Source organism: Dasypus novemcinctus, chromosome 7, assembly GCF_030445035.2.
Source record: "Dasypus novemcinctus isolate mDasNov1 chromosome 7, mDasNov1.1.hap2, whole genome shotgun sequence".
NCBI lineage: Eukaryota > Metazoa > Chordata > Mammalia > Cingulata > Dasypodidae > Dasypus > Dasypus novemcinctus.
In genome coordinates, this window is record NC_080679.1 from 42,728,356 (window position 1) to 42,745,292 (window position 16,937).

General features: G+C 34.6%; 1 protein-coding gene across 2 annotated transcripts in view; it reads right to left on the bottom strand.

Moving 5' to 3' along the window:
• The window catches only part of BMPR2 (bone morphogenetic protein receptor type 2), a 208,266-nt gene that overhangs the window by 109,274 nt on the left and 82,055 nt on the right, over positions 1–16,937 (bottom strand). For both annotated transcript variants that reach the window (XM_058300360.1, XM_058300361.1), the window contains exon 2: positions 2,671–2,841. In XM_058300360.1, coding sequence (XP_058156343.1) covers positions 2,671–2,841 — 171 coding nt within the window. The remainder of the gene's footprint in view (positions 1–2,670; positions 2,842–16,937) is intronic.

A 16,937-nucleotide genomic window follows, 5' to 3' on the forward strand; every position in this document is an offset into this window, starting at 1 on the left:
AGAAGTTGAATATAGATTTGACATATGACCCAGCAATACCACTACTAGATATATACCCAGAAGAACTGAGAGCAGTGACATGAACAGACATCTTCACACCAGTGTTCACAATGGTGTTATTCACGATTGCCAAAGATGGAAACAAGCCAGGTGTCCATCAACCAATGGAATGGATAAACAAAATTTGGTGCATTCACACAATGAAATATCATGCAGCTGTAAGAAGAAATGAAATCATAAAGCACATGACATCATGGGTGAACCTGGAGGACATGATGTAGAGTTAAGCAAGCCAGACGCAAAAGGACAAATACTGTATTGACTGTGCTATTATGAACTAAATATACTGTGTATTCTCATGGTGTTAATAATTTGAGTATGGGTCACCAGAAAAGAGAAGGAAGTTAGAGAATGGAAAACTGAGGGTTAACTTTTGTAGAACTAGTAGAAAGGTTGTGTGTTAATCTTTGGAAATGAAGAGAAAAGGCAAAAGCACAACATAATATTTGTAACTAGCAGTGCTATTATAGGGTTATAACTGGTTGAAAGGGAAAGACTGAAAATCACGTATATTACTAAAATGTAAGAGGAAATTATATAGCATAGTAAAACCTCACATTGTGAATACGAGTTATATTGCAAATACAAGAATGTTTTTCTTTGAAACTGAACAAATATTCTGTATACTAATGTTACAAGATGTTAATAACAAGACAGAAAAAAAACGAAAAACAAACACAAGAAGCAGATGTGGCTCAAGAGATTGTAAGTTCGGTTCCTGGTGCCACCTGGAGAAGGTGAGTTCGCACAGTGGGGAAGCATGATGAGCTGACGCAACAAAATGACACAATAAAAGAGACACAAAGAGGAAAGACAATGAAAGACACAACAAACCAGGGAGCTGAGGTGGCTCAGGTAACAGAGTATTTCTCTTCTACATGGGAGGTCCCAGGTTCAGTTCCCAGGGCCTCCTAAAGAGAAGATGTACACAGAGAGCAGACAGCAACTTCAAACAAAAAACTTCAAATAAAGTTGTTTTATTTCAAATAAAGTATTTTATTTCCTTCAAGTAAAGGAGATAAAAGAATGAAAATTTTTTATTTATAAATAAATAAAAATAAATCTTTAAAACAAAGAAAATACATTATGCTAAGTGAAAGAAACCAGATACAAAGTACTACATAATAAATGATTCCATTTATATAAAATGTAAATATAAATCAAGTTATAAAGATGGAATTAGATTAGTGGTTATGTAAGGACTGGGGAAGGATAGAGGGACAGAGAGGTGACTGTAACGGGTGTGGAGTTTTTCTTTTTGGAGTAATGAAATTGTTATATAATTTTTTTGTGGAAATCAATGCACAACACTATGCTTGTACTAAAAGCCATTAATTGTACATTTTGGATACATTGTGTAGTGTATGAATATATCTCAATAAACCTGCTAAAAATAAATAATAATGAAACATAACAGGGAAGCACACTTGGCCCAGTGGTTAGGGCGTCCGTCTACCACATGGGAGGTCCATGGTTCAAACCCCAGGCCTCCCTGGCCTGTGTGGAGCTGGCCCACACGCATGCCCACGCAGGGGTGTCCCCACGTAGGGGAGCCCCCCACACGCAAGGAGGGTGCCCCTTACGGAGAGCCGCCCAGTGTGAAAGAAAGTCCAGCCTGCCCAGGGATGGCGCCACACACACGGAGAGCTGACACAACAAGATGACACAACAAAAAGAAACACAGATTCCCGTGCCCCTGACAACAACAGAAGCAGACAAAAAAGGAACACACAGCAAAATAGACACAGAGAACAGACAACTGGGGCTGGGGCGGGGTGGGGGCAAGGGGAGAGAAATCAAGTAATAAATAAATATATTTTTTAAATAATAATAGTAACAAGGATTCATTAATACAGACATTCTCATGCAGTGCTGGAGGGAATGTAAATATGTACGGCATTTCTAGAAAGTCACATAACAAATTTTTAGAAGAACCTTAAAAATATTCATATGTTAAATAATAATTCTACTTTGAGGAATCTATTTCAAGGAAATAATGAGATACAATAAAAAATTTATGCTCAAAGATGTTTACTACAGCATTATTTATTAAGTGAAAACCTGAAAACATTATGTCCAACAAGTGTAATGTGTACGTAAAGTGCAATATATGTATCCAATGAAACATTATGCAGAGATTAAAAATGTTTTCATAGAATATTTAAAAACCTGGGAAAATGCTCATGATACAATTTAAGGTAGGAAAAATTAGGTATGAAACTGTTTATACGTAGTAACCTAATTTTAAAAAGAGAAATACACATACATTACAAACATTAGAGATCTATAGGAAACACAACTGAAGGAAATAGCTAATATATATGTATGTTTTTTAATTTAAAGACTACAGAAGACTTGTTTCTCTTTATAGTTTTGTATAGTTTCTAAACATCAGATAATGAGTATATTTTAATAAGAAAAATATTAAAATAAGCTAAGAAACAACTACCATTTGCAAATACCGGTCTTGTAAGAATATATCCATGAATGTATTATTATTTAAATTCACTGTTTTCCTGAGCAAGGTTTTAATCAACTTCCATGTCCTGTTTCGATAAATTTCATTCATTTGAAACACAAATTCACTTGGGTAAGAAAAGTATTACTTGCCTTGTTTTACAAGATTTATGTCCCCTTTAGATTTCTCCCAAAGGCCATAGCAGGTGCTACCTTTTGAGCATAATATTGTCCCATTTTCATGAGAGATTCGACTCTCACCTATCCCAAGGTCTTGTTGATAGGGATCTTTAAATGCACAAAGTCGTTCTTGCTTCTGGGACGCTAAAATAAAGAAAATAATGAAAAATTAATTTTCATTTTATTTGCAAAATATTATTAGATCTTAAAGTCATCTTGAGAAGCATTACAAATTTATTCTCTAATAAGGCTTAAATAATTCTGAAATTTTGTTTATTCAATAACTTCCTTATGCTCATTAATTATAGAGGTAAAATCTTAATTTGGCTAATATCCTAGGATTGGTTTTCTTAAATAAGACTGCATTGTATTTTCTGGCCATTTAGTCAATATTACTAAATATCTTCTGGAGGACATCCTGAAATGGTCTCAAAATATGGAAATCAAGTCACATTTATTCTTCACTAATAATACTATCTATGTTTTGGTCTCCAAGCACACTATATAAAAGATGCATGAGAGTCAGAATTCTATAATACCTACTTTATGAATATTCTAGTTGCTTAGCCACACATTTTGATGGTGCTTTCTATTGGACTAAATATGGCAGATATATGGCTAAATGGGATTCTCTATACAGTTATTTGTTATTTCATTTCTTCTCCCCAGCTTGGTCCTCAGTTACGTAGGTTCAAAAACATTATTTTAAGAAATCATTTCCAGTGCTAACGTGCTAGTGAATTAAGCCATACTAAGTAGACACATATCCAAAATGAAGGAATAAACCAGAAGCCCCTAAGTATCAGACTATTATTTTAGCTAGTCAAAAACATTAGGAACGTATACTTTAAGAAACCAAATAAAAATTAGATGTTGCTTTTAACAACCTTTTATGTCTTTAGTATTCTCAGCAGTGTTGACTGTAGAGGAATTTAGTAAACACTTGCTAGCTGATAAATTACATGGCATATATTCTACAGAAATTAGTTAAATCAGGTTATATATATGGGGAAAAAAATGACTGGCATTAGTTTGTCCCTTCACAATGCAAGGAACCACTGAGCATTTCTTCTTTAGGCTATTATATTGGTAGTTTTAATAACAGAAAGTCATTTTATTTTTGCCCACTAATAGCCTTAATTAAAAAAAAATTATTGAGGTATAAATTACATACCATGAAATTCACTCATTTAAGTAAAAACTCCAATGATTTTTTTTTTTTTTTTGGTAAATTTACAGAGTTGTGCACTTATCTCTCTATTTGTTTCCCAAAACAACCCTTTTCCTATAACCAGAGATGTTCAGGCAAGTCAAATTTCCCAAAGAGATGTAGGCTTATATATATTTCATTCTACTATACAAGGCCTAGGCATCACAAAAGAGAAAACCCAGGAACATATATGGAAAAATCACCTATAAAACAATCCTTTTCTTATCATTAGTTAGGCTAACTTTTTGCAAGTCATGTCCACAAAGTTAACTTAGTGAAATGAATACTTACTCTACTTAGGACCTTAAGTTTTTACCTACCCATTTACTGATATCAAATTAAAGAGGCTATTTTTATGCTCCCTTGAATTCAACTGAAGCTCCTGAAATCTAGCTGGCTCATATTCAACACTTCTAAAACAGAGATGCCACCCATATTTCTGGGACAGTGGCTCTAAACATAGAGTAATTAAGTCAGGAAGCTAATCTGTAACAAATGTTCCACAACAATATAAGGTTTTGGTGGATGGATGATGTATGGGAATTCTGCACATTTTGCATGATTGTTTTATAAACTCACAACTTCGTCACTACAAAATAAAATGAAAAAAGTCATGAAGCATTTCTCCAAAATTAAAAACCTTTATGGATGTATCAGAACTAGAAACAACGACTCATCAAAACATAGGAAACAGTGAAGTAGTCTTGAGAGAGAAATTTATAGCCCTAAATGCCTATATTAAAGAAGAAGAAAGAGCCTTAGCAGTTTGGCATTGTTTATGAATTCCAAAAGTAGTTACTGGATTATGTTTGTAAACTGGTCTGAAGGTATCACTTTTAATTGATTAAATTATGATTAGGACTTTGATTGGGCCACATCAGTAGGGCGTTGAGCCCCTGCCCCTTGATGGGAAGGGACACACAGAGAAAAGACAGGACAAAGGAAAGAGTTGGGAGTTTTGAGCTGGAGCCTGGGAAAAAAGTACACAGAGGAGCAGAGCAGCTGAGCCCCGGGGAGAGAGACAGAGCTGGTCACCTGATAATCTACAGCTAGCCTTGTGAAAAGAAGCAAAGCCTAGAGAGCCTCTTAGTCTACAGCTGACCTTGAGAAGAAAACAGAAAAGCTGAGCCTGGAGAGAAATAAGCCCTGGGAAGAGAGTATTCCAGTAAGCCTGAACCCTGGCAGCCATCTTGCTCCAACACGAGGCAATAGACTTTGGTGTGTGAAATAACTTACGCTTTATGGCCTGGTAACTATAAGCTCCAACCCACAAATCAATATCATTTACAGAAGCCAACAGATTTCTGATATTTTTTATCGGCACCCCTTTGGTTGACTAACACAGAGCTAAACTCAAAGATTTAATAGAACAACTAGACAATTAGAAAAACAAACAAACACAGCAAACCAAACCCAAAGCAAACAGAAGGAAAGAAATAATGAAAATCAGAGGAGAAATAAATAAAACTGAGAACAAAAAAATAATAGAGAAAAATCAACAAAACCAAAATCTGGTTCTTTGAGAAGATCAATAAAATTGACAAACCCCTAGCTAGACTAACAAAGAAAAAAAGAGAGAAGATACAAATAAATAAAATCAGAAATAAAAGAGGGGAAGTTACAACTGACTCCATGGAAATAAAAGGATATTATGAGAAACTGTATGCCAACAAACCAGACAACCTAGATGAAATGGACAAATTCCTAGAAATACACAATCAACCTACACTGATGCTATAAGAAATACAAGAACTTAGCAAACAAATCACCTTTAAAGAGATGGAATACGTCATTAAAATTTCCCAGCAAAGAAAAGTCCAGGACCAGATGGATTCATAAGTGAATTCCACCAAGCATTTTGAGAAGATCCTGTTTAAACTCATCCAAAAAATTGAAGAGGAGGGAAAACTGCCCAACATATTTTATGAAGCCAACATCACCCTAATACCAAAGCCAGATAAAGAAAATACAAGAAAAGTAAGACCAATCTCTCTAATGAACACAGATGCAAAAATTCTCAATGAAACACTTGCATATAGAATCCAAAAGCATATCAATAGATTTATACATCACTGTAGCGGTTTGATATTATTAAGGAATTCCAAAAAGAAATATTAGATTATGTTTGTAAACTCATCTTTTCCTCCGGGCATATTAGATTATATTGGATTCTTGTGCCAGTATGGCATTGCATCACCGCCCCTTCATGAATGGGGACTCACAGATAAAAGACATGGCAAAGGACAAAGTTAGAGGGTTTTTGATGTTGGGGTTTTGATGTTGGAGTTTGATGCTGAAGCCTTAAGCTGGAGCCCTGGGAAGTAAGCTCACAGAGGAAAGGAAGAGAAAAAACCCTGAGCCCAGGAAAAAGAAGCCTGAGGAAGGGAGGAACCCAGGAAGCCTGAATCCTCACAGAAGTTGGCAGCCATCTTGCTTCAACACGTGGAAATAGACTTTGGGAAAGGAAGTAACTTATGCTTATGGCCTGGTATCTGTAAGTTCCTACCCCAAATAAATACCCTTTATAAAAGCCAACCGATTTCTGTATTTTCCATCAGTACCCCTTTGGCTGACTAATACAATCAAAATCAAGTGGGATTTATTCCTTGTATGCATGGCTAGTTCAAGATAAGAAAATCAATCAACATAATACACCACATTGGGAAGCAGACTTGGCACAGTGGATAGGGCGTCCGTCTACCAGCCCAGTGGATAGGGCGTCCGTCTACCATATGGGAGGTCCGCGGTTCAAACCCTGGACCTTCTTGACCCATGTAGAGCTGGCCCATGTGCAGTGCTAACACGCACAAAGAGTGCTGTGCCACGTAGGGGTGTCCCCTGCATAGGAAAGCCCCATGCGCAAGGAGTATGCCCTGTAAGGAGAGCCACCCAGTGCAAAAGAAAGTGCAGCCTGCCCAGGAATGATGCAACACACAAGGAGAGTTGATGCAGCAAGATGACACAACAAAAAGAGACACAGATTCCCGTGCCACCGACAACAGAAGCGGACAAAAAGAACACATAGCAAATGGACACAGAACAGACAACTGGGACGGGGGGGAGGGGAGAGAAATAAATAAAAATAAATCTTTAAAAAATAAAAAATAAAAAAAGTTATAAAATTAACAGGATTTAAAAAAAAAAACCAATATACCACATTAACAAATTGAAGGGGAAAAACTACATGATAATCTCAATCTATGAAGAAAAGGCACTCAACAAAATTGAGCATTCTTTTTTGATAAAAACACTTCAAAAGATAGGAATAGAAGGAAAATTCCTCAATCTAATAAAAAGCATATATGAAAAACCCATAGCCAACATTGTACTCAATGGGGTAAGGCTGAAAGCTTTCCCTCTAAGATCAGGAACAAGACAAGGATGTCTACTGTCACCATTGTTACTCAATATTGTACTAGAAGTTCTAGCTAGGGCAATTAGACAAGTAAAAAAATTAAAGGCATACAAATAGGAAAAGATGAAGTAAAACTCTCACTGTTCACAGATGACATGATCTTGTACTTAGAAAATTCTGAAGTATCCAAGACAAAGCTAATTGAGCTAATAAATGAGTTCAGCAAAGTGGCAGGATATAAGATCAAGAGGCAAAAATCCCAACAGCTTACTTTACAGAATTAGAAAAGGCAATTACTGAATTCATTTGGAAAGGAAAATGCACCCAAATAACCAAAAGCATTCTAAAAAAGAAGAGTGTTGTGGGAGGAATTTCACTACCTAACCTTGAAACATATTATAACCTACAGTAGTCAAAACAGCATGGTACTAGCATAAAGATAGACACATCGATCAGTGGAACAGAACTGAGAATCCAGAGATAAACCCTCATCTATAAGTTAACTGGTTTTTGACAAATCTACCAAGTTAATGTTAACGGGACAAAACAGTCTCTTCAACAAATGGTGCTGGGACAACTGGTTATCTATAACGAAAAGAATGAAAGAGGACCCTTATCTCACTCCCTCTTCAAGAATGAACTCAAAATGCATCAAAGACCTAAATATAAAAGCCAGAACCATAAAACTTCTAGAAGAAAATGTAGGAAAACATCTTCAGGACCTTGTAGTAGGGAAGCAGATGTGGCTCAGGCAACTGGGCTCCTGCCTACCACATGGGAGGTTGCTGGTTCAGATCCCAGTGCCTCCTAAAGCACACAGCAAATTGGCACATGGGCAGGCATGTCAAGCTGACACAACAAGAAAAACATAATGAGAAACACAACAAAGCAGGGAGCAGAGGTTTCCAGTGCATCCTAAAGAAGACAGCGAGTTGATGTAAAGGGCAGGTGCAGCGAACTAACACAAGATGACACAACTAGAGACACTGGGAGGAAAAACCTAATGAGAGACATAACAAAGCAGGGAGCAGAGATGGCTCAAGTGATTAGGCACCTCGCTCCGACATCAGGAGGTCCTACTGATTTCTTGGACCTTATACCCAAAGCACGTACAACAAAAGAAAAAATAAATAAATAGGATCTCCTCAAACACTTTCGCATCTCACAGGACTTTGTCAAAAGGATGAAAAGGCAGCCAACTTAATAGGAGAAAATACTTGGAAATCACGTATCTGATAAGGGTTTAATATCCAGGACATATAAAGAGATGTTACAACTCAACAATAAAAAGACAAATGACCCAATTGAAAAATGGGCAAAAGACTTGAATAGACATTTATCCAAAGAAATACAAATGGCAAAAAAAAAAAAAAAAGAAATGCTCAACATCACTAATGATTAGGGAAAATACAAATCAAAACTACAAAGAGATATGATTTCACACCTATCAGAATGGCCATTATTAAAAAGACAGAGAACTCTAAGTGTTGGAGAGGATGTGAAGAGATAGAAACACTTATTCACTGTTGGTGAGAATGTAGAATGGTACAGCCACTGTGGAGGACTGTTCAGCAGTTCCTAAAGAATTTGAATATAGAGTTGCCAGGTGACTCTGCAATACCACTACTGGGTATATACCCAGAAGAACTGAAAGCAGTGACAAGAACAGACATCTGCACACTGATGTTCACAGTGGCATTATTCATGATTACCAAAAGCTGGAAACAACCCAGATATCCGTCAGCCAATGAGTGGATAAACTATGGTGTATTCACCACAGTTGGAATATTATACAGCTGTAAGAAGAAATGAAGTCGTAAAGCATATGATAACATGGATGAACCTGGAGGATATCATGTAGAGCAAAGCAAGCCAGAGCAGAGCACAAAAGGGCAAATATTATATGACTGTTACTACGAACCAAATATATAGTGTAACATATTGTATGATTCAAAAAAAATTTATGTATCCAGTACATTTAATTGATCAAATGGATGTTTTTATTCACCTGTATTGTCTTTTTAGTTTTTAATTGTTTATATTTTCAATTATTAAATGTACAAAATAAATTTTAAAAATTTAAAAAGAAGAACTATACCACCATGAATTCCAGTGTCTAGCTTATGTTCAACTAATACCACCCTCAACACCCATTAAAATGTATCGCAGTTGCTTTATTTCCAATGTCAGAAGAGCTGGCATTTCCCTCATCTGCTGCTCTAGCGAGATCAACAGGAATGATTATAATGAAACATCAAAGACTTGTCCACCACCTCTAATCAATTCTTGCCTAGAAGTTGGCATGAGAAGGTAGAAAAAAATCTCCGCTTACAATTATCCTAGATTGTCAATATGAATAACTTCTACATTGCTTTTTAAAATTAAAAATTATCTTCTAGTTCCAGTCAAACACACTGCATTCCTCTCAAAAACAAATTAACTACCTTACATTATAGCAAACATTGGTATTTTGGACAGGAAAACATTATACATTTAACTGTTAAATGGAAATATAGGGTATCCTCCCAAAATTCCTATGAGGCAAGCATTATTATTTCAATCTACAAAGAAGGATACTAAGTTATAGGAGGAATAAGGAAGTTATCCTAAGTCACTCAGCTATTAAGCGGCAAGGAAAAGATTTAAACCCATGTTTATCTGATCCCAGATCTCTTGTCATTTTCATCTTGGAATGATTTTGCAGCCACTAACATATTTGACCAATTTTTCAGAAACAATTAGATGTTCAAAAATTCTTTTTCTTTTGATCCTCTAAATATTTTCAACCAATTATTTTATATAACTTCATTTCTAATTAAAAATAAATTAATTAATAGAAGGCAGGTCAACCAGTTATGGAAATGTTATTCCTAAAAGTTCTTTCCTGGCACTTTTATCTCATCTGATTCCAGCTACTAACTCACTTGTTCCTCTAGTGTTCAGAAAGATACACAGATGAACACAGATTAAATGACATAGTCAAGATCTCCTTATTAATGAAAAAATGAAAAGGAGAAAAAATACTTAATGTATTATATCTCACAAACCAAACCCCATATTCTATTTTTTTACCTTTAGCATTACTATAGTACTAACTGTGCTTTTGCTACAAAAACATTACAATATTATTGTTAACTATAGTCCATAAATCACATTATATTTTTCCCATGTATCACCACATTCTTAATACCTTATAGAAGAACATTCCTATATCCATATTATTAACCACAATCTTATGTACTGCCCAAATCATTCTTATACTTTGCCAGTATTATCCTCTAACTGTTGTCCAACTAACAATCTTCCTAAACTACTTGTTTCAGCCACAATTATATCCATAAATCAAGAGTGTTTGTTACATTCATTATAATGTGTTACCATCAAGTTCAACCATTATCACATATTTACATTTGACTTTATTAAATATTCTACATAATTCTGGCATCATCTCCCCCTTCTCATCCCATATTTCATCACCCACCAACCTTCACTTCATAGTCCAACTCTGTAAGTCCGAATTTTTATATTCTAAACAGTTTATAATAGCAAAAAAAACACTGGTTTTCTCTGGGGTGGACAGAACTGAAGGTTCTTTATGTTCTTTTGGCTTTTCTAATCTTTTAGATTCTTTTTCTATAATAAAGAATATGCATTACTTCTCTAATAAGAATTTTTAAATTCATTTCATAAAAAAATTGCTTTCAGGGATCTGAAATTTTAAAAGGGTTGCTACTCTTTCTGACTTTTCCTTTTTTTTTTTTTTAGATTTATTTTTATTTATTTATTTATCTCCCCCACCCCGGTTGTCTTTTCTCTGTGTCTATTTGCTGCGTCTTCTTGGTCCGCGTCTGTTGTCAGCAGCACAGGAATCTGTGTCTCTTTTAGTTGCATCATCTTGCTGCGTCAATTCTCCATGTGTGCGGCACCATTTCTGGGCAGGCTGCACTTTCTTCCATGCTGGGTGGCTCTCCTTATGGGGAGTACTCCTTGCGCGTGGGGCTCTCCTGTGCAGGGACACCCCTGCGTGGCAGGGCACCCCTTGTGCACATCAGTGCTGCGCGTGGGCCAGCTCCACACGGGTGGAGGAGGCCCGGGGTTTGAACCGCGGACCTCCCATGTGGTAGACGGACGCCCTAACCACTGGTCCAAGTCTGCTTTCCTGATTTTTCCTTCTTAAACTTCAATTATATTCTACTTGTTAGTAATGTTTTGATGGCTATTTTAAGATTTACTGATTTAAAAATATATTTTCATATATTAACTTACATTTCTAGCAAAATGTATAAGGATGAAAAGGGGAAGATGCCCAAAGAAACCTAACATTTTAAAAAACTGTCCCCCGGTACACTAAAATAGTAACTAGAAAAATTATTCACTAAATTATTTTGTTGTTAATTATAAAATTATAATTATAATTCATTTTTCAGTAAATCTGCTTTTGGATCAAATCATGTACGTTTACCTTTAAAGAATGATAAGAATCATTAATAAATTTGCTCCTATAAGGACCTAGAACAACAGTTCCTAACCTGCCATGCCTCAACCATATGGATACCCCAGTGTTGTCATCAGGGTTCTGCAGGTGCACCTACTCATCAAGCATATCTGGAGACTGAAAAAATATGCTGTCCACATGTTTAGCCACTATTGTTTTGCAAATATAAATGGATAATGTTATGAGTAACAAAATTCCACTTTAAAGCATTAGTAAATTCAGCAATACAAATCTTTTGTCTCTTAAAAAAAAATTATTTTGAATAGGTAATGCTTTTACATGATTAAAAAACCAGGAAGAATATAAAGATATGTAGTAAAAAGCTTCACTCCAACTCTTGTTCACATTTGCTTATTCCAATGTTCCCCTTTCCCCGCCCCAGGAAATCACTATTCTTAGTTACTTAGGCATCATTCCAAAGTTTCTTTATCATTGCATATTTTCTAAATCAACAGATTCTGAAAGGCAGATTTACAAAATTTTCTGATGTTAAAAAGGAGACTATTATTCTTTAATTATTTGAAGAATGCTCCAAATTATGGCAAATATGTGATTGAGAACTGACAAGTAGCCCTTCAATCCTGACACTGTCAAAGGAAAGGAATATAAACAGCTGGGTATATATATATAAGGATTGTTTTGAGGATGAAATAAGGTGATACTCTTATAATGCAATGAGCACAATGTATAGGAATAATTATGAATCTTACTCTCTATTCTTTTTTAAAGATTTATTTATTTATTTATATTTATTCCTCCCCTCCCCTAGATGGTTCTCTTTTTGTCTGCTCATTGGTTCCTCACCTTCTCTAGGAGGCACCGGGAACCAAACCTGGAACCTCCTGCAGGGGAGGTGAGTGCCCAAAGGCCTGAGCGACATCATTCCCCAAGGGCTGCTGTGTCTGCTACCTTGTGGCATCTGCTCATTTTAGGCTTGTCTTCTTTAGGAGGCACTGGGACCCAAACCCAGGACATGCCATGTGGAAGATGGGCACCCAACTGGTTGAGACACACCTACTTATATGTAATTCTTTTTAAAAATGGTTTTTAAAAAGAGTATGCAGGATATATATCACTTATGTAAATTTAACCCAAAATAATCCTCTAGTTTGTTTATGAATGATACATTGTGCTAAAACTATAAGAATATGAACAAGAAGGACTCATACCAACTTCAGGAATGTGGTTCTTGAGAGATGAAAGAGGAATGAAATTAGAGAGTGGGGCTTCACCTTATCTTCACACACACACAACAGATTTTTTATATCCACATATATGATTTTTTCATACCTATAATATTTTTAAAACAATTCTACTGCAAATGCAACCCTGTTAAACTGTGATCTTAAGTATCTGTATGAGTGTGTTCGAAATATTTCAAAATAATAATATTTGAAAGACACTAGGCTTTTTAGCAATGAGAGCTTAAATATCCAGGCATATGATTCATGAACTAAAGCAATGAGAAAAATTTTAGTACCTGTAGTTCAATGTTTTCATTTTATAAATTAAGAGATTGGAGAAATTAAATACAATGCATAAAAATAGAATCCCTTGAAGGAGTTTTGAAAATAGAACTGCTAAGACTAAAAACTCATTAGGCCTGTCTATAGTTGAATATTTGGAAAAAAAACATATGCGGGGGAGGGTGAGGTGTCATGATTTAAAAAAACTGGAGATAAAATGAAATAACTAAGATAATAATATTTTTAAAAATATTTAGATCATTACACTTTGTATTCTCATTGGCATCTATACATTAACATTCCTTGAGTACAAATGAATAGACTTACTTATTCCTAATTAAGGCATAACTGTCAGGGGGTTTGGGGGATTTATTTGGAAATGTGTGGAAATGGTTTCTTTCTTCCCCAACCCCCCTTTGGATGTCAAAATCACTAGGGAGTTTTCACTTGTCTTTAGTACAGCAGACTGGGATGCTAAATATTCCTCAATACTCAAAACTTCTTTGAATATGAAAAAAATGATACCCCATCCCCATATTAGGAAGTTACTAAGGAAATTTAAGGTATAATTCCTGACCTTTAAGATAGGTAAAATAAAAAGTATACAAATAAAAAAATAAAAATAAAAAACACACAGTCCAAATTATGTGGATATATTTGTCAAATAAATAAGAGAATGTAAAAGAAATATGAGTTTTATTCTTTTCCTTCTCATTCAATAGACAACTAAATCTAGTTTATTCTTATTTTCAGTCAAATGAATTGCTGCTTTGGTTTAAAACTCTCATGTTTTCTTGCTTCCCCTTCATAATTTTTTTATCAAAACAGTTAACATAAGGCTCATAATAAGTCTTAATTTTTCAAAGGTGAAGCCTGCTTAGTTCCTTTTACCTATTCTGGGTATGAAAAGGTTGAACTAGTTATAAGTGCTTATAAATTTATTTTTCTTCTTTTTAATTCAAAAAGCTTACTGCATGTATCTAAGTAGAACCCTCTTTTTATTATCTATTTTTTCATAGTCTGAATCTTTTTCAATTTAAAGAGTTTGGTCTTTTATTCAGAAAAATAAAATAATAGAAATTTATGCTTGATAACTGTTTTCATTACCTTTTTCTTATCTGTTTTAGAAATGATAATTCTATTATGGATCCACGGTCTCCAAAATCAGCATCTCTCTTTCAACATTTTCATCTTTCCCTCTGCTTCTGTGAGAATTTCCCAATGTATTCTACCAGGTCTCTTATTCAATTTTGTAGTGTCATGTCTGTTTTTTACTTCCTTTATCACTAAATTTATTTTTCTTATGGGATTTTTAGTTACCTTGAAATCCTTTACGATATTAGTACAAGGATGTTTTTCCTCCCTTAAAAGTATTCTTATGGTTTACTTTAAATGGGTAGTCTAGTGTCAAAGGCCAAGCAATTTAAATATTTTCTTTTCTAGTTTAATTTCAAATAATTTTCAGATGTAGAATCAATCTATAAGATTTCTAATGTTCAATTTTTCATGATGGGTACTTTTTGTTATTTTTATTCAACAGAAACAAGTAGAGATGTACTGCTATTTGCCAAAGTTGTAAAAGCTATGGGAAAGCTTTCAGTAACTAAAGGAGCTGGTAAAAGAAGGAATGTGAGGGCTGTAGAAGCGAGTAGCCAAGTGGTAGCTGTCAAAACCTTAAACAGGTTTTTAAAAAATCTAGAACTTTTAGGAAAGCAACCAAAGGGAGTTCACGTAATCAAAGGGGAAAAGCTTAAAGGGGAGGAAAAAAAGGATTTTAGTAGAGACAGTATGAAAAGAGCTTTGCTGTATTTGGGTCTATTACATACAACTGTACCATAGAATCTGAATTATGTTGACTGTTCTATATATGAAAATGGTTATAATAAATGGTCAAAACATTTCAAACTTCTCTGTTTTGCTAAAATCAGATCACCATCTATAATATCTTGAAATGGATGTCTCAGTCCAGTACAATATAAGGAGTATGCATTACTAAACTGACTCAGTGGCTAACAGCTACTCAGTACTTCGCTGAATGTACAGGAAATTTAAAAGTATGTATAAGACATTATCTGGGCTTAAAGTTTATTCAACAAATAATTACAGAGCATCTTCTTTGTGACAAAACTTGTATAAGATACTGAAGATGAAGCAGTGAACATGTGAAGTAATAACTGAAATATGATGCGACAGCTACAAAATGCAAAATATAAATATAAGGCTATTATTCTAGTTCAAAACCCTATGAAATGAGGTTTAATTTCTTTCATTTTGGATTAGATGCTAAACATGTGTGTGTTTGTGTGTGTGTCTCTTAAGGATGTGCTCACCTGTCCTCACTCCATGTGTATATGTGTGTGTGTTGTGTTGTGTATGTATGGTGTAAATCTATTTGGAAAATAGGAACAATACTGGAAAGATAGATCTCCTCTAAAAATTCACTTATTGAAATTTGGTGTTTTTTATTTTGTTAAAAGAAAGGGAGGGAGGGAGGGAAGAATACAGATCAACTCATATTTTGTTACAGTTAACAGAAAGAAGAGTCACACTACTCTGCATCTTCTAAGAGATACCGATTTGTAAATCTACATATACTATATATTTTACATGCAAACTTCCCACTCTGGTTCATACTAACTAGCAGGTATCTACAAATACCTGCTAGAAAATACCTCTGTGATGAGGTATGAAAGAAGTAATTAGCAATACTACTTACTTTTAAATGAAACATACAAAAGAACACAGTATGATAACAGGGCTTAAAAAAAGCACTTTAAAATGAAACTAATAATCTCTCCCCAAACAAAAAAGCTCTCCACTTCTTAAATGGGATTTTACTTAGAAAAGCAGACTCCAAGTTAGAGGTGATTGCTTCTCACCCAAAATAGGACCATCTTTCACAGATCCATAACTATCTTGAAAAGTCACCAAATACTCTTATAAAAGCACACTGTCCCATATAAGTTTCTGCGATGATGGAAATATTCCATAATCTGCACTAAGGCAGTAGACACTAGCCACATGTGGCTATTAGAACTTGAAATATGGCTACTGCGACGGAGAAACAGAATTTTCCATTTTGCTTCATTTTAATTTAAATGTAAATAGTCATGTGGCTACTGACAAACTGCACAGTACAGCTCTACATAGTTCATATAAATATACCAGGCACTATATATAAACTGGAAGTGTGAATTTTTTGTTTTATTCTTTAAAGCACAACTGCAAAATATTCTGATAACTCTTGCTCCTCCAAAAATATTTTCTATTTCTAGTTTCAGTGAACATACTATAGAAGAGCTTGTTACTTTAAAAAGTTATTAGGCTATAAGAGCTCACCAGACTGTAACCAAGCTTTTTATACCAGGCATCTTATCTTTGCCCCAAATTTATTTTCTGTAAATAGAATTTCTTACATAAATGGAAATTTAAAATGTCATTATTCTAGTGGTCTATTGATATTTAAATTCTACTTAATTAGAAATAAATAAGAATGTTAAATATATATAAACCATTAAAGTGAGTAGTGGTCCCAAAATGACATAAACATTTTGCATATATTGCTGACAACATTACTTAGTAAAATTTGTGATTAATGTAATTGACAGGATTAAAGATAACAAGTACAATTTCTAAAAATAAAGGGACTATACAGTACTCAAAAAACCTGATCAGAGTATAAACTGATCTACAATTTGTCCATATCACTACCTT